Source organism: Saccoglossus kowalevskii, chromosome 2 (genome assembly GCF_978046115.1).
Source record: "Saccoglossus kowalevskii chromosome 2, keSacKowa6.1, whole genome shotgun sequence".
Taxonomy (NCBI): Eukaryota; Metazoa; Hemichordata; class Enteropneusta; family Harrimaniidae; genus Saccoglossus; species Saccoglossus kowalevskii.
Window position 1 is genome coordinate 39294536 of NC_140642.1, and position 19672 is coordinate 39314207.

The window sequence follows — 19672 nt, forward strand, 5'->3', positions numbered from 1 at the left end:
AAATAAAATAGATGCTCATTGTATTTATAATAATAAATCTTTAATAGTATTACAGTGATGTAAAGCTTACACTGTGTCCAATCATAAAATGTAATTGAAGGTATAGTCTCCCAGCATAGAAAATATCTTGACTGTTCATCATGACCTAAACCATTTAACAGCAACTAAATATTGGATTAAAGTTATAAGCTACAGTACATACAATTCAGGCTGACGTATTTTCATAGTTCTGCTGGAAATAATTTTTCGATGAATACTTTTGGGGCATTTTATATGAGTTATGAGTAGAATGTATAGTAAAAAAGATAGATTCGCTAGTTTTTATTTCAAAGTGAAAATAAAAGTATTCTACACCCCAAGAATTCCACAGGCAACACCAAAACATAATATCTATGTGTAGATTTCTTGACTAATTCAGTTATGAGAGTATCTACCAAAAATAAGTGCCTTACAGAAATGTATAAATATTGAACACGTCAGATGTTGCTAGAACGGTAGGCACTCTCTAAAAACGTAAGCCAACCTGTCTGACAAAAGTTTCATCACGGTCCCAATATACATAAATTTGAACCAGAAACGCTTTTTAAAACTAAATTGACACCATTCAGCCATCTTGAATAATTTGCATATGCATTCACTAGGTCAAGTTCATGAAATATACACTAGTATTTGTCTGCCTAATTTCATGGCTACATTGAGAAGGTGTAGGGTGAGATGCAGTGGCAACAAAATACAGCAAGGTGACTAAAATTATTGAATACGATTGGTCGTTATGGAAGCCAAATTTAAGTTTGGTACTACAAGTACATTTTTAGTTAATGAATAACATTAAAAAAAAGATATACTGCTTTAAGTAAGTTGACGAAATATTTTTCTAAATTGATGTATTCATTGACAGATAAATGGTGAGCACCACTATACAGTATTCTCTGAGAAAGTGTCAAATCTATTGCATTGTTGACAGGTCTGGGGGTTATTGAATACCTTTGATGATAGAATTCACCTTCATGATGTATAGCACTGTATAATACTGAAAAAAAGGAAAACCATCCTTGAAATATAATTTATGTTAAATAACTCAAAAAAAAACCAACAGATTATTTTAGAAATGCAGTACTTTTTTTGGAACAAAAACGTAAAAAATTAAAAAAAACTTCCTGTACCATCATGCAACATGCCAGCCTGTTGCTAACTTGGTATGCTTATTTCGTTGACCCCTTCCTTCCATACAAGAATGGAATTTCTGCTACAATTTCTTTTCTGCAATTAGTGGCTGTTGATTAGCATCATAAATATTGCTATATTGGTGCAAATCTGAATATGCTAATTTCTCAAGGAATGGCAGATGTAACCCCCCCCCCCCCCCCAATGAGCTTTATCAATTGATGCTTGTCACTGTTACAGGGACCAAAGTATGACCGCCCCCAATGTTTGTGAAGTTGCAAATAAAATTAATATTAATGAGCAGAATATTATGGAGAGGGGGCACTTCTGGATCATTATGCTAGTCTGTCACAGAAAAACCCGTTGGAAATCCTGTGTAGCATAGTTTTGCCTAACAAGACCTCATTTGCAGATGAAGAGATTGAAGTACCAACCCTGATTGGTATCAACTGAAAGAAAATCGTCTTGGTAAAAAGCAATTCAATGAAGTTAACCATAACACCTGAGAGGGACTGCTAAAATAAATCAATAAAAGTAACTGTACAATGATAATTGTGAGAATCTTTAAGTTCAGTTAATGTGACAAGGTACTTGATATGCTCTTGTTCTCAACACACAAATCAGACAGACTGCCACGTTTTGACAGTAGCTGACAAACAAACAAATTGTGTTCAAGTTTACATTCAACGCCTTCTTCGCACCCTACGATTTTCCCTAATATAATTTCTAAACTGGTTCGCTCTGGCAGCAGGATTAGCATTGGCCACTCCATTCTGGGCATTGTTATCATGAAAAGGATTTACTGGTGCTGGATTAGCAAACTGAATATTAATTCCATTATGTGGTACTGCTGCTGCTACCTGGTTCCCATTGTCCTGAACAGCCCTCTGAATTCCACCCTGTTGTAGCCCAGCCATCTGAAGTCCACCCTGTTGTAGCCCAGCCATCTGAATTCCACCCTGTTGTAGCCCAGCCATCTGAAGTCCACCCTGTTGTAGCCCAGCCATCTGAATTCCACCCTGTTGTAGCCCAGCCATCTGAATTCCACCCTGTTGTAGCCCAGCTATCCGAATTCCACCCTGTTGTAGCCCAGCTATCTGATTACCATTTCCCTGTGCTGGTTGCCCAGCCATATGAAAACCATCATGATCCTGTAAAACTTGACCAGCAGCTTGATTGCCACCAAATTGAAAAGCATGTTGAGCTATGTGATTGCCAGCAGGTCTAGGTCCCTGGAATATCATGCCCATACCACCTTGTACCACACGCACTCCTGTATTATTAGCAATGATTTGCACTCCGGTTCCTGCTCCACCCTGAAAGCGTTGCACTTGAAAGGGATGAGGAGGTGGCAGTACTATTCCACCAAACTGAAAACCTTGTGGTCCCAAACCGAATGCCCTTCTTTGATTACCACCAGTAGTTTCCAAATCTGAAAAAAAAAATGCTTGAAAGTTACTTCACAACTTTTACGGCCAAAATTGTGTGCAACATTTTTTTTTTACACTTTATGTATTTGTCTTCATGTTTTTGTTTTTTAATGTACGGAAAAATTGTGCTGATTATTTTTGTGAAAAATGACAGTGGCGTTTTAATATGTTGGATTTCAACCAGGAAATAATGCAGTCTGAGAACTAACACAGTTTGTGGATTATTCCCAGAGTACCTATGTACCAGATTTCATTGAAATCTGATGAGTGATTTTTTTAATGAGTGGAACAGATTGAAATTTGATTATGTAAATGTTGATGATTGTTTGTTTATTTCCACCATAGACAACTAGATAAAGTGAACATAACATGAAATTGTTCCCAAAGAACTACATATCAATGTTGTGGTAAACTATTGGTAATAACTATTTTATCTAATTCTGACAAAAAATTTTACTGCGACATACAAATTGCACACAAGATTCAAAAACTAGGTACCCCCCCCCACAATATAACAATATAATAATTGACCGAATGAGCTTGTACTGACAGTGTCAAAGACTTAATTCACTCATTGGGTCACTATTAAATTAAATTGAACCAGGTCTGTTTATTAGCACAGTCAGCAAATTAATAGTTTTTTAAGGTATCAAGTATAGATCACAATAGTGTTGACATCAAGCCTGGACATGAAAACAGTTGATTGCACGAACAATGTTGAGAAAACACTGCTAAAACATCGCCTTGGGTGTAAAATAGAGTCTGTCTAGTTGACATGCTACATGTATATCTTCAGAACTAAATAGAACATTAGAATTCTGAGACCTACTTATTATAATCTTCCAAGGAAAAAGCGAAAAAATCAAAATATAGAAGGAACAGTAAGTAATGGACAACTGCGCAAACAAAATATTTTACAGGAATTTACATAACATAATCACCTAAGCAAATTTTAATAACACAAAAAGTACTAAATTGCCATGTTTTAAATCAAATATCAACAAGCCCTGCATGGCACAGTCCCCGTTAGTTATCAAATTTAAGATATATAGTTTTGTTTATAGTAATATAGCTGGAATATAACCATGTCAGGAATATGATTTTTTAACATTAAAATGATTGACATTTGTATCTGATCGTCAAACAAGTACTTGTCCATATTGAAGGATATTGCTCTGGAACAGCATTCAAAATCAGCCATTTTGAATATATAACATGATGTATAACGAACATATAAAATTTAAATATAATAAGTCAAAGCATTTAAGAGATATGGCTCTAGAAGCCCAATCACTAAAACAAAATGGCCGCCAGTCAGCCATTTTGAATCCAATCTGAAAAATAAAATGACGAGCATCAGGAACCTTAAATGTCTAATATATGTACCAAGTTTGAACGAAATCCATCCATAAACGCCAGAAATGCTGGATATTTAATGATTGTTTAGCACAAAAAAAGCCACCATTTGGCCATTTTGAATAGGATTGTCAAACCAATATATCTGTCTATCTATGGCATGATGTATAATGAATATTTAAAATCTGAACATAATCAGTGAAAGCAAGTCAGAGATATGGCACGAGAACCACATTCATTAATACAAAATGGCCGCTAGTCGGCCATTTTGAATCTTATCTGAAAAACAAAATTATTAGCATCAAGGTCCCATAATGTCTAATGTATATACCACGTTTGAACAAAATCCATCTGTAAACAGCCGAGAAATGGTTGATTTTTTAGCACAAAAATGGCCGCCATTCGGCCATCTTGAATCATATCGTAAAACAAAATGATGTGCACCAAGGTCCTATAATGTCTAATGTATATACCAAGTTTGAACAAAATCCATTAGTAAACAGCCGAGAAATGCTTGATTTTGATGATTTTTAGCACAAAAATGGTCGCTATTCGGCCATCTTGAATCAGAGCGTGAAACAAATTGACGTGCATATGTATAATATCATGTATGATGTATGTGTGAAGTTTGATTGTGATTGGTTCAGGCATTTCTAAGATACAGGTCCGGACGCATGTACAGACGCACACATGCACACACACACACGCGCACGCACACACTGAGGTAAAAACATAAGTCCCCGTTTTCGGACTGTGTCCGAACGGGGACTAAAAAGCAAGTTGAGATTTACAATTTTGGGGGAATTGGCACAAGGCTCCTATTGCTATGTTTACACGACAGCATTCAATCGGAGCTGAACTACTGCTCCACCCATCGATTAACAGGAGAATATCTCCAATATGTTTACACAGTTGGGGCCGAACGAGTGCTGAGATCCACCCAAGTTCAATCCAGTTCGTTTTAGTATGAAAACAATATGGTTAAAAACAATTTTGGTGTCATGCTTGTGTTATTTCTTCACATGGCAACAGAGAAGGTCAATGCAGAATATACTCTCCTTGAGAAACAGATACGCTCAAAGAAGATGAGCAAGGATGCAGCGAATAATTATTGCTTAACATTGCTGACGTACAGCTCTTATTTTTGCAATCATGGGTACTACCATTCGTTCATCAACAGTTGTCCGCACAGCTTGACGACATACACACAGTAGTTATTGGTGGGATTTCGGCCCTGATTGTTGGATTTTGATGTGTTTACAGGGTCAGAGCCAGAGCCATGTCGGGCCCAATCCTATCAGTGCTCAACCCCGAGGGATTATTTGAGCCAAACTTGGCTCAAGCCAAAAGCGTAAACACAGCCATTTTTGCTGGCTCGAGTTGTAAAGCTCTGATAAAATGCAGTCATGTAAATATCAACAGATTTTAACTCTAAACTAATCAGGTTTGTACATTGTCCTAGAGCATCTTTGTACTAAGTTTCATAATTTGTACTTTAGATATCAGTGTGATAGCCTAAAATTGGTAAGGTAATTAATACAGTCAAACCTGTCTATAGCGGCCACCCAAGGGACTTTGAAATTTTGGCCTTTATAGACAGGTGGCCTTTCTATACAGGTTCACTAATTTATTCATGAATATTAATTAGGCACTGAATGTATTAAAACGGATCTCGCAACCCCATTTGACACACTATTACACTACTGTACACAGTATCCAAACACTTTATTACAAATAAAAATGTTGATTTTAAATTGTATTATGTAAACTAAAATCGATCATTGCACAATAATGAGTAGTATGAAAATTATTTGAAGATTTGTACAGTAAAGTTGATGTTCAGCAGCAGTTTGAGTCTCATTTCCTACTAAAGAAATCACTCAGCTTGCTTTGCTTAGCTATTCTGAATTTCTTTGTTTCTTTAAATATCTATTGTGCCTGGTAACTGTTCTAATAAATCGGAATGTTTCTGGGCTATAGCAAATTCTTTCAAGGAGAAGGAAGAGGGACAGTTAGCAGTGCTTTATTGATCTCTACAACGTTACGTATACGAAAAGAACACTTATCTATTGTATCCTTCCAGTTACATGTACGTGACAACTTGAAAGTTTCCTCCCAAATCACAATTCCCTAAACATTTCGTTCATTTTTTTTCAAAAATCTTCTCGACCTACCTCACTTACGAAATGGTTGATCCCTAATCAAAACATTACTTTGCGCAATCGAAATCTGTGCGACTTCCATGTTATTGTACTGGTGCAACAATAGAAACATGTGAAATATGCCTGGCCACTTTGGCCGGCCATGGAATGGGCCGGCGAACTGGGGTCAATTTAACATCATTGTTAAAAGCATCTATTGTTACATGTACCGAGGCAGTAGCGACCAAAAAAAAATTGTTGAACGAATTTAGTTTAGACAACGAGACGATACTGCACACACATTCCCTCGCAGTGATCGATACACACTGACGCAGGGCTAACGGAAACGACTCTACTTTTTGACCCGAGTTATCATAACCCCGGAAGAACAAGAACGCACATGCGCAAGGCTAATTAGCATAATTTATTTGGATGGATAAACAGGCATGGCCGTTTTGTTGATTTTTTTACTTTTTGCTATCAGTTCCAGTTACATGCGTATTTATCGGTATTTATAGGAGTTCAAAGTGAATAAATATCGATACTAAATAACAAGTGAGCTGTTATGTTTTTTTTGTTGGTAATCAATTTGATCGGGGATTTACCGTCGGCATTCCGATTCACCCCAGCCACATGCATAGGGACCGTGACTGTGTCCCGGCGACTCACACAACTTTTGCGGGTCGTCATCATTGTGATTGCTCGATTCATTAATTGAACAAAATTGTAAGTTATTCCAATGTATACATATTTCAACAAAACATTAATGACAGCATGTTTTTTTATCAAGACACTTTCAAATTCGTAATTATGTTTTTGGCGTTCCATAGCCATCGGTACGGTGTGCTTGCCGTGGTAAACTGAATTATAAACAAGAATAAAACATAATTGCCAAAGCCATCGGTTGAATGAAAGGTGTGAAAACGTGCTAACTTTGTCCTTTGTGAGCTTATTCGTTGTCTGAGGTGGAAGGCAGTAGTCCGCAAGACATCCGGGATCTATGTCCGTTATATGCAGTTCAACTGATCACTGCGGCCGCTGAAGCGTGGCCGTTGGCCGCGTTAGGCAGGTGGCCGCTGTAAACAGGGTACTTTACATGTAAAATTCGTAGGGACTGTTCGGTTGTGACCGCTATAGGCAGGTGGCCGCTATATCCAGGTGGCCGTTAACACAAGTTTGACTGTATGTACAGATTTTAACCCACAATTAATTAGGTCTGTCTATTGTCCTACCGCATCCATGTACAACGTTTTATTTAAATGTGATGATTAGTACTTGAGACATCAGTGTGAAAGTTGAAAATTGGTTAATTATGCAAATTAGGTGATTAATTTGCATAAATATTTACCAAAAACTAATTGGGTCTCTGCATAGTTCTAGATTCATTGAATGTGAAGATTAGTACTCGAGATATCAGTCGAAAAGCTGAAAAATTAACTAATTATGCAAATTAGGTAATTAATATGCACAGATTTTTACCAAAAACCTATCACATCTGCACATTGGCCCAGAGCATCTATTCACCAAGTTTCATCAAAAAACGATGTATGTTCTTGAGATATCAGTAGAACAGACGGACACACATACACACACACACATACAGACACACTAACTGCGAAGACTCTTATTGTGTGCTTCGCACATGGGAGTCAAAAAACAGTTCAAGGAATGGGAAAACACAAAATTGACATACAAACTCACCTTTAGTAACATCTTTCATGGGGTCATACTTTAAATCGACTTCAGATTCTTCGGGATTGTCTTTTTTATAAACATCCTTGGCCTTCTCACCAGCTGAGGCCACCTCTTTCAAATGAAACATACGATGATCAATATCCAGTGTTGGGGGACACCTAAATAAATAAATGTAAACAAGGTAATACAAGTGATTAAGTCTTTTCAAAATGGCTGATGACCTAGAAATGACTCATGGTTATAATGAGTGATTAGGGGAGCTATGCCATCTTAACAATTTGGGAGAGTGATGACAGATGAACTGCTGCTGAATTCCCTAGTTGCTCAACTATCATATGTGCAAAGGAAGGGGAGTTGACAAACAACGATTCAGTTGTTTTTTGTGTATTGTACGCATGCACGTTACTTCCTGTAACCTGTTTTTCATTTATACACACAAGGGTTATAGCCAGAAAATAAAAAAGTGTCTGTTATAGCAGTTCCCTAGTCTGTAACCAGAGACTTACAATCAATTTTTTGTTGATTCTTGTAATTTGTTTGTACAATTTTTTTTAAAAATTGAGTACCTGTCTAAAATAAGGAGTGTCTGGCTAAAATGACAGGTAAACATGTGGCTAGTCTGGGCTCTCTCTGGAATTTGCTAGGTAATAGTAAATTTACTAATCAAGAAAAAAAAGTATTAGTAAACTTTGTCTGGAAACTGCGGAGCATTTTCCCGCGATCGAGCACAACGGGGAAGAGAGAAGGAGAGGGAGGTGTCCCCTCTGTCGTCCGCCGAAAACAAGAACAGCATGCTGAAAATGGTGCTTGCTGGTGCAACCTGAGCTCTAATTTTGTGTGTAATTTCATGACATCAAATTAGGCAGTCTGCTCCACAAAATGTACCATTTATGATGGTACAACAAAACATCACAACAAAATATGCAATGTAGACACCAGAACCTTTATTTGAATAACTCAGTATTAATTAAACATATTCATGATAAGCTCACATTGTTAACAGTGGGGAAAATAGTCATCATTCAAAAGTTCACTTTTTAAGTTCACTGCCTAGAACACAAGTCATCCTGTGAATAAATTTTCACGGGAAATTTCTCAGAAAAAACTCTATGCCAATCAATATTATTATGAAGTAATCTCCCGTGCTCATCATGCAAACCCGCATGTTGACGTTTATGACGACACAAAATGACTATTTATTTTCATCGAAATTTCTGAATTAAAGAATGCCCGGTAAGAATGTTACACAAATTATAGTATTTTTCGATCGATTTGCTAACCTTGTCTCGCCTTCCATTAGCTGTGGAATCATAGCCCTATGTTGCCAACCGCATTATTTACGTGACAAGACGTCCGAATGAAATTGGTAGGGCAATTTAGATTGTATGTCGCACCAAAGGGCTACGAAACCGCAGCTAACCTTCCATTATTTCTGAAATCGTGCTGCAGTACGATCAACTTTCTGTTTCTTGGTGCTGTCAGGGTTAGGACACCCATGGGTTTCTGGTTCTGAACACGATTTAGCGGTTTCTCCATCTCGTCGTGAAAAATACTCGTCGAGCAGTTGTCTGCTCCGTTTTGACGTAGTCTCCATTTTCAATAAATAAACAAATCACATGTTTTGATAAGGGCGACATGAAACCGTCCCATACTGAGAGTAACTTGAAACACATGTCGACTAAACTACGCATGTGCGATGACACCAAAATAACTTTAGAGTGGAAAAATACATTCAGTGGCAGTTCCGTGTTGATCGCGATCACCATGTAGCAATTGTTGCAATCTTAGAAGTAACAGGACATTGTTTAACTTAAAAATGGCAATCACTCAAACCGTAACACGGGTGATGATCACAGTCGAGTCTTGAAAAGTAAATGAGGGCGATTTGCGAGGGTATTTTATACAAAATGTGTTCGTAAATCCTACTAATAGATATTTATTTTGTTCGTAAATCTTGTCCAAATTTCGTAATTTACGACATTTGCGAGCGACAGCGAGAGCACAGCTAGTTAAAAAATTCTGATACATTGTACACACACAGTGAAATGCAACAAAATTTAAAAATTCGTACATATATTAGTAAGATATTTCTGATTGACACCATAACAAGTATGTATATTCAACAAGTCCACCGGTTATTACCATAACATCGCACCCTCCCCTCATCAGTAATGTATCACCTAAGGAATTTGCCTAGGGAATTCAAAACCTATGATCACTTTCCCCAAATAGTATACCTGACATGTTGGGCCATACTGCATACTGAAACATATACTTACTGTCCCGGCGCTGTTCCAAAATGTTCGTAGCCTTTGATGGGTTGCCGACAAATATAACACATAGAGGCGCCACACATACAGGTCATTTTATTACAGCCCTCTTCTTTGAAGAACTTTTTCTTGCACCTCCAGCAAGTTCTTAACATTGCCTCAGTCATCTGGTTTTCAATAAATGTTCGTTTTTTAGTTTCATTTTCTTTTTCTACTTCTTCGCACCTCAATGGTATATGGTTCAGTTCCTTGCATAATCTTAGGTTAAAAATCAAAGGTAGAGTTTATGTTAGTTTGGCCATTTCTTATCTAAAACGAGCCAGATGGGCATATACTGGCAGAGTTGTTACATATACATTATCTTAGTACCAGTTTTGATTGAAACATCCCCAGGAATGAATTAACATTTTACTAAAAATCACTTAAAGTGAGGAGTCGTCACCTATGCATATGGCAAACGGCCATAAGCATGTCGTTGTTTACAAACATGCGTCTACCCATGAGCCTTTACATTTTTAGCATGCGTTGTCATCATCACTTGGAACTCGATTCCCACATAGTCGCAGGTAACCCCTAGAATAGACATATCTCGCTTTACATTATCTTATTACAAAAGTTGGTCTATGAAGGTCCATAGGACTTGATTTATAAGGATAAATATTATTTTTGACCCAAATAATCTACAGCAGGAATGCATGTACATACATGTAAAACGTTTGCATTATATTTTACCAAGGTTGAATAAAAGTGGTCTATGCAAGTGGATTAATACAAATATGACTTTAATGTCACTGAAAAACCTAACAAATGTAAAATATCTGCCCTAATAATGAATATGAATTTAGAACAGAATGTATGGTGCCAGTGTTATTTATATTTATACTAGTGCTGGTAACACTAGTGGATTTTGTGTGGGATGCCCACTTACCAACTTTTAGGGTAATTTTCTGTTATTTAAAGTGCCTGTGCAATGCCCACCCTCACGTTTCCCATTTTAGATCTGTGTTCCACTGAAAAGGGTAGTTATTGATTTTTTTGCTGAAAATGATTACTCGTATCCAAGTAAATTTGGGATATTTCTCGTGTTGTAGCCACGCCCACCTATCATGAAACGGTCGACTGTTTCCGGATTTCCGACTCTCGCTGAAAGTGGGCCACCAAATGACAAAATGTGAGAGGAAGTCATACCCCTGAGCCGTAATAACACTGGTCGTTCAGTATACTTTTAAACGATATACATTTTTCGGTCGGCGTATTTTCTTTGTCTATTTTTTTTTTTTGAGAGAGAGAGTTTTTAGATGTTGTGTTGTGGGCAGTTGCAGTGAAACGTATAGTCGTAGTTTAAGTATTCACACGTTTCTAATCGATCTGAAGGTGCGACACCACTTAACCTTAGATTCATTTTTTTGGGAAAAACTGTCCTCGTCCATAAAAAAAACGACTAGGTTTAAAAAGAAACGGCGACAACGTAAACCTGGCGCAACACTTTTGAAAGAAATAGATTCCGGACCAGCCCATGATCACCGAGGCGGATTTCAGAAGAGAGAGAGATGTCCGGCAAGTGTTTCAAATCAGTTGACTTTTTTTGCGATCCTGGTTATCGTTTTATAGAGACCATTTAGTCCCTGTTAATTTTGACAGTGACACGAAAACGAAGCGTCGGACAAACAGGAAATTACACAGCCCTTACACACTGCTAACTGTTTTCATTTTCGAAGACTAAATGTTTCTGAATTGTTTGGTGATTGGTGTTGAATGTTGAATTCACACCTCTGTTCTTTTTTACCTCCATGCTTGCAGCTTGATCTGCGTAATAATTTATGAAATAAGAATCCAGGCTTGGTCAATGTATTTCACCAAATAAAGTTTTAATATGATGTTATAATTACATCTGTATGTGTGTCGATCTCGATTATTTTTGTTATCCAATTAAACGCCGCTTTTAACGCACTTGCCCTCGCCGCGACCCGACACGTTCACCTATTTCAACAAAATGTCAATTTATTTCCACGCGGCTGTCATTTATTTAGTAACTGTGATTTGTCGTTTTTTTAATTATTTTATAGTGATCACCATGGTCTAATGTTTAGAATGTCAAAATATGTTCTCTTTTATTTTAATTTTGAAAGTTTTACTCAGACAATCGATAAAATAAAACAGTGTAGTGACGTACCTAGTAACCTGCTAAATAACGAGATAATTCCGACGTCAAATTCTATTTTGTCCAGCAACAGTGTACAAACGTCCGCCGGTGTCAGTGACGATCACGGTGCCAGCTACACCAGAACGGACATATTTCGCATCTAACTCAACCTCATGCAACAACAATTGATACTATGTGTTCATTATGGTCTATTCTTCCTCGACGAACAAGTACATAAGTGACAATATAGTCAAAGACGAGAAAACTGCACAAGAAATTTGCCTTATTTACACGTATCGGCAATGCAAGCTGCCATGCGACTTCCCCTTCTGACGTCACAAGGGGAATTTATGTATGCAAATGAGAAGCTAATGAGGAGCCTCGTTTTAAAATACACAAAAATAAAGTTGCCATAGACTGAGTTTAAAACACATTTTTTCACTTAAAAAAAAATAATTCATGCTTAGAAACATAAAAATTAACATTATTTATGTACCAATTGATAATTTTAGGGGTGAAAATAGCAGCCATTTCACAGGCACTTTAAGTATGCAATAACAAAACAGATGATCTTGTGTTAGGGAAATGTGTTTGTAGAGAATGTATGTGACTATAATCAAAATGAATGTGTTCTCTAAAGGGATTGATTGTGGCAAAATGGTAGCCCCGGCAGTTTGTAGCAGTGGTACCATAGCTTTTCTTGGTCAGTCTTTAGTACTTGGGATGGTATTCATTTCTGATACATTTGGTGACCTTAAATTTGTTGTTTTTAAGAGCTATGGTTTCTCCCATAGTCTTGCATAACACAATTGTGCGTTGCCAAATGGTATCGCAAATAAAAGTCAACAAAACAGAATATTTTCTCGCATCACACCATCGAAACTGTCGTCAATCAATAAACAATCTCCAAAGCCACACTGTGAGAGAAATCCTGGAAAAACAAATAGATCATTTTTGTCACATTTTCACGCTGGTAAGTGTTTAGTAAACATACTATCAATAGGTGATAGTTTTGGTTGCGTGATATGATAAAATGCCGAACTTTTATTTGCAATGCCATTTGGTGCTGCACGTTTGTGTTAGGCAAGTCTATGGGAAGAACTGTAGCGGTTCAAATGTATCAGAAATACCATCACAAAGACTAAAGACCGACACAAGAAGAGCTGGATCTATAACTAGTTAGGCTGTTGGCTTGTTGAAGAAATCCATTTTTAAGAAAAACAAGTCATTGAAAATGACACAGTCCCCGTTAATTTTTTGAAAGTTCTCTTTGTGCTTGTCATATTAAAGCTGAGAGGGGCTGTCACGAGCGTGTTCTTGAAACTTGAGTTCCAAGTGGCGTATACAACAGATTGTTTATTTACATCAAAACACGTGTTCCATGTAGTAGTAATATGGCCAAAAATAAAAACAGTCGTTATTCGGCCATCTTTGATCTGATTATGAAACACACTGATATGTATGATGTATGTGCCAAATACGAATGAAAATGGTACATAAATTGTGGAAATATAGTAGTAAGGCCAAAAAGTCAGATGGCTGTCAATCGGCCATCCTTGACCAGATGTTGAAACAAATTGTCATGCACATGCATCCTAACATGTATAAAGTACATGTATGTGCCAAATTTGAATGAAAACTGACAGAGCACAACCAAGATACCGGATAAAAACAAACAAAAAACAAGATGCCTGCCAGTCGACCATCTTTGATTCAATTGCGAAAATAAATCATCATGGACATGTATCCTAACATGTATAATCTATGTACCAAGTTTGAATAACAACTGACAAAGCATGTCCAAAATACAACATTTTCAAAAAACAAGATGGCTGCCAGTCGGCCATTTTGAATCGAATCACTAAACCACTGCATGTGCATATGTCCCACATAAAGTACTAGGTACATGCAAAGAATGAACGGAATCGGTCCAAGGGATTCTGAGATATGACTCCCGACGGACGCACGGATGGAGACCGAAATATAAGTCCCCGTTTTCGGACTTCTATAAAATGCAACATTTGAAGCCTACACAATAGCGTAAGAGCAAGTGGTTGGTTCATTTCAAATCGTTATTATTTCATGAAAGAAATATAAGAATTTCACTTTGCTATTTCTAAAAATAAATATTGTGCTATGTATAAAAATTCAGCAGAAAAAATGTGTGTAGCAAAGTCAATATATAGGTCTAAGTTTCAACCATTGATATTGTCTGCTATCAGAATTAGAGTAATTTAGGCATTTAGTAGAGCGAATACTGTAAATTTTGCAATATTAGTTTTACTTTATACATTTTGTTGACTCGTATGCTGCAAAAATCCAATTTAATTATTTTTAAACAGATGGAATCCAAGATGGAATAATGCAAAAATAACATGTTTTCTTAGCAATGATGCCACAAAAAAATGAAAATGTCAAGTTTGGTCCCCCCAATTGTTTCATGGACATTGCGAATAGTGTGAACTTTACGTTGAATGACCTGCAACGAGGTGAATACACAAAGGGGAAGTAAACGCAAGACCAATGTTGATCACAATGAAGAAATTTTAAAATCTCAATGTATCACTATTGTAATGATAACACCCTAAAACATGATCATGATACATGTAGTCCCAAAGCACAGTTTTGTAAGGATTGTGTTTTATGGTACATTTCACTCATTATACACTCACTTGTCTCTTTCTAAGAGGTAAGCCTTCTATTGTAAAATGCACCATGGGAGATATATAAGACAGATAGAGCTTTTCTGGGAAAAATTATTAATTTTTCTATTAACCCTTTGAATTCCATATTTTTCTATTAACCCTTTGAATTCCATATTTTTCTATTAACCCTTTGAATTCCATATTTTTCTATTAACCCTTTGAATTCCATATTTTTCTATTAACCCTTTGAATTCCATATTTTTCTATTAACCCTTTGAATTCCATATTTTTCTATTAACCCTTTGAATTCCATATTTTTCTATTAACCCTTTGAATTCCATATTTTTCTATTAACCCTTTGATTTCCATATTTTTCTATTAACCCTTTGAATTCCATATTTTTCTATTAACCCTTTGAATTCCATATTTTTCTATTAACCCTTTGAATTCCATATTTTTCTATTAACCCTTTGAATTCCATATTTTTCTATTAACCCTTTGAATTCCATATTTTTCTATTAACCCTTTGAATTCCATATTTTTCTATTAACCCTTTGAATTCCATATTTTTCTATTAACCCTTTGAATTCCATATTTTTCTATTAACCCTTTGAATTCCATATTTTTCTTCTTCCAACAATTTGGTATAACAGTTTACATTGTTTTTTATGTTTTTCTATAATTTTTTTTTATTGATTTTAAACAAAATCAAAATAATTCTTTGTAGGCTACATGTCCTAATCAAAATTGTTGAAAAATGCATAAAAGAACGGGCAGACTTATTTCTAGAAATGTAACCAGGTTGATTTTACTACTCAAAGAATTAATTACATATTCCAAATCACCTGCACACACAAAGTTAACATTGGTGAATCATTGACTTGCCCTAGTCTAACATAGCATACCTACAAGACTCCTTCAAGCATTCTGTATTTTGACATTTGAATACTTTATCATCTGGATTATCCATTATGGTAGCAAACGTACAAAACGGGCACGTCTCCAGATTAGGTATATCTGCTTTCTTGATCTCTTCTTCCTGAATCCTCTTGAGGAGATTAGACATAACTGAGGGGAGTAAGACTTTCTGTAGCACAGTCACTGTGAACATACTATCACATTCTGGTGAAAGACAAGGGAAGTCTATACGACCTTGACCTATAATTTCCTGAGATGACCTTTTGACACAGTTTCTACAGAAGAGATGAGCATTTGGACAGGACACCATGTCTTCGGACAAGAGTTCGTCCTCGTAACAACAGCCACATTCAAGAAGTGAATTACTGGCACGTGCTGCTTCGATTCGCTCATTTCGCTGAACGTTTCTTTCATCAATAATATCTACCAAAAAAAGAAAAATGTGGAGGGAATGTCAATGATGCACTGGTTTTAGTCTCAAGCTGTCACAACAATAAAAGAATATTGTGGCAATGAATTGAAACAGCACTCTGAATAAGCTTCGCTCTACAAAGTCGACAGCAGAGCTAATAAAACTGCTTTTATCAACAGGCATGATTATGAGAATGGATTCAAGGTGGACATCCAAGATGTTCTTGCATATGTACATGTACTACCAACCATATATTGTATTAGGGCATCATGCTACTAGCAACACTTGAGCACAACAAAGCGACTACGCGGCCTAATCAAAAATGGTGATTACGGGTAAGTTTAAAATAATAATGTTCTAGTCGTTTCTCCGATAAACACTACGCGAAGTTTACAATAGTGCAACAATGTTTCTGTTTATACAAAAATTAGCTTTCAAACTCAAAGGTTATTGACGCCAGCATTATCTGTAGTTGGTAGTAGTTTCAAACAAAAATGTTTCAACATGGATAATATTTTTCGTAGTTGAAGTGACAGTGATCATGCACCACGTATGTACAATATTTATGTTCATCAATAGTAATTTAAAATGTTCAAGTTATTGTTATAAGAAAAAGTTTTACAATAGGGTCAACAATTGCTATAATGAGCCTGCAGATCGTTAAACGATTAAAACAAGTATAAATCGTATACATTTAATCCAAACGAAATGTTGCATTTATAGCAACATAAATTAGCAAGAAATTGAAAAGTTGGACTCACTCTGTATTTCCCTCTCATGTTGAACAAACTTCAACTCCTTGAAAAATATCTCATCCAGTTCCTCTGGCCATGGTTCTTGTACAGTCCTCGGCTTCAGTCGATACTTTTTTCGATTCTGAAAACCTGATAGTCAGATAATACATGTCAATTAGGGACACCATAGTCTTTTCTCTCTTTTTATCACTAATTCATAAAATAGTCCTGTTTTATAGTCATGTTTCCTGCAGAAGATTGGGACAAAAATAGCCGAATTTTTTGAGTAAAAACTAAAAATTTACTCAAATTTTGTCCATTGGCTTCAATATTAGGGTTTATTTCCACAAATATTGAATACAAAAAAAAGTACAGAAACATTTGGGTGAGAAATTCTGCTAGTGAAAAGGTCACCATTACCGGTATATTTGAATAATGCTACATTCAATAGTGGTTAATTTACTATATTTTTTTATAAAAGTGGTAATAATAATATGAATCATTTAAAAATGAACAAAAAAAAATTAATATTAAAGTCATCACCAAATATTTTATTCCAAACTGACCTTTGTATTTTCGGCCTTTTGACTGATAATTGCACACCTTCGCAAACTCTTGTTGCTGATCCTGCTCAAGCTCCCTCAGTGTTGGCGTCAAGTGATTATTGTGTTTTTTCATCACTAGAAGAATAAATTCTGCAGTAAACACAGGAAACTCGTTCATCAGTTTTGCTTTCACATGTTTGGAATAATTATCACTCATCAGCTTGTCCTCGTTATAAAAATATTCTGTTGGGTTTTCAAATAATTTGATGAATTCCACCAAGTTAAAATCGTCTCCCATTATTTGCTTCTTCTTTGCAATCCTCTGCTGTTCTTTGATAACATCATTCAATTTTGGGTAGTCTCTTTTTTCAAGCATGGTGTTTGCCAAATCAGGCACTCGGTTAGGGTTTTCTTTCATGTTTTCCAACATGTTATAAATGTAGTTTGGATCAGCATCCGGGATAAGGCCTTTGATAGTCAAAAAATCCTGCTCCAATACTGTAACAGGCTGTGCAGTTGTTTCATCAGGAATAGTTTCAGTATTTGTCACGTTTTCATCCTGAATGATTATTTCATCATTTTTATTATCATTACTTTGTTTTACCTTTTTGCTAATAACACCAATAAATTCCACGTCATCATCATCGTCATCATCAACAACAACTGATCGCTGTCGTTTATTAACACCTTCCACACTACCTTGACTATCACCAACGCCTTCCAAAACAAGTAGTTCTTCAGTAACAATCTGTCTCCGATGATCTTTATCATGATGAGCCTCGAGATACGCCATTATTTCATTCGGGTCTCGATGTGGAAATACCTTAGCAACTACTTTCAAGTCTGAATAAAATGGATGATGTGTGAAGATTGCCAGACGATCGTCCCAGTCAGAGTCGTCAATTAATGGATCATGATCTGCTTCACCAACTGGTAATTGCTGAGTAGTTTCCACAGTTTCAACAATCATTGGCTCATTAGAAGTAGCTTTCACAAAAAAATCAATAGTTGCTTTGCGTCTGGTGGTCGGATCTTTATGCTCTTCTAAAACTGCAAAGACCACGTTGGCATCAGGAAGCTGAGCCAAGTTATATTCTAACTTTAAAGTTTCAAGTACCTTGTCAACATCAGCAAAAACACTGTCAAAGCTATCCCCAGATAATGTAACATTATTTCCCTCACCACCAGCATTGACATCTGGATGCATAGAGTGCTGGTCATCTTGTTCCTCTAACAATTCATTAGTTATTATTGTAACTCGATTAGCATGGTTTCTAAGACTGACAAGTCTATCTCGCAAAAAATTCACATCAACCTCCTCAAATATTATTGCTAACTGCTGTAAATCAGTATCAAATGAATCATCATTTTGTGTGCGTGTTCCCTGGGTAACCCCCTCGGTATCTCCATCACCTCCTGCATCAATGCCAAGAGGAAACTGGTAGGGCATAGTGGCTGAACTTGTTTTGTCTTCCTCATTTCCAAACTCACCGCCTAATATCACTTTAGAAGCATTGACCCCAATATCCGGTAAAGACGGGGATGGGATGGATAAGCTATCATCGTCCCAGGCATCCAATGTGTTTTTGTTATAACAATAACCTCGGCCACCACTGGGTGACAATGAGGAGTATCTATAAGTTTCGCCACTGTCCGATGTAGTATTTACAAAATCGAAAAAAGGGTTCCCACTTGTAAAAGAACACGTTCTGTTCGTGTCATCATAGTTAAGTTCTCCCGGCGGAGGTAAGATAGCACCACTACCAGAATTTGGAAGTATTGTATTTTCTTTCCCATCGTGGTGATCAATGGACGCGTGTTTAGCTTCCTCATCATCGGTGTCGATCACAACGGCGGAGTATTCCAAAGTAGACTGTTGACTCTCCGATTCAGTAAAGCTCGCCATAATCACATCGAAGAGCCGACCAACAACACAAAGTGTATTCAAATGAATACAGAAAAGTGCTTACATACACACTTTTGTCAAATAATGAGTCACATTATACAGGTTCCCCACAAGCCAAGATGACAGAGCTCCAAACTCATTAACCAGCGGAAATAGTTCACGAATTTATGTGGCCAATCATGACACAGTATTGGTGTGACGTCGTACCAAAGGTTACGAAGGTGTCAGCCGCTTATAACAGCGCCCCTCGAGTTTTGTTGAGGAAATTTTACAAGAAGTAGACATAATATTGTGTACAGTATCGTCCCAATAA

The 19672-nt window shown here is 36.6% G+C and overlaps 1 protein-coding gene across 1 annotated transcript; it reads right to left on the minus strand.

Annotated features, from left to right (window-relative positions):
- Positions 1–18: 18 nt before the first annotated feature.
- On the minus strand, positions 19–19501 carry LOC102801442 (uncharacterized). The gene is made up of 6 exons (XM_085495485.1): positions 17475–19501; positions 16936–17058; positions 15750–16185; positions 10066–10314; positions 7793–7944; positions 19–2596 (listed from the first exon to the last, which is right to left on the minus strand). The coding sequence occupies exons 1-6, from the start codon at positions 19357–19359 to the stop codon at positions 1848–1850; spliced, it is 3594 nt and encodes a 1197-aa protein (XP_085351611.1). The 5' UTR covers positions 19360–19501; the 3' UTR covers positions 19–1847.
- Positions 19502–19672: the final 171 nt, after the last annotated feature.

Excerpts from the sequence above, each read along its gene's own strand:
- LOC102801442 (XM_085495485.1), bottom strand. The coding sequence starts at position 19,359 with ATGGCGAGCTTTACTGAATCGGAGAGTCAACAGTCTACTTTGGAATAC. Across the intron at positions 16,186-16,935 it reads ACATGAGAGGGAAATACAGA|ATATTATTGATGAAAGAAAC; the intron begins GTGAGTCCAACT and ends TTTTTTTGGTAG. Across the intron at positions 2,597-7,792 it reads CATGAAAGATGTTACTAAAG|ATTTGGAAACTACTGGTGGT; the intron begins GTGAGTTTGTAT and ends TTTTTTTTTCAG.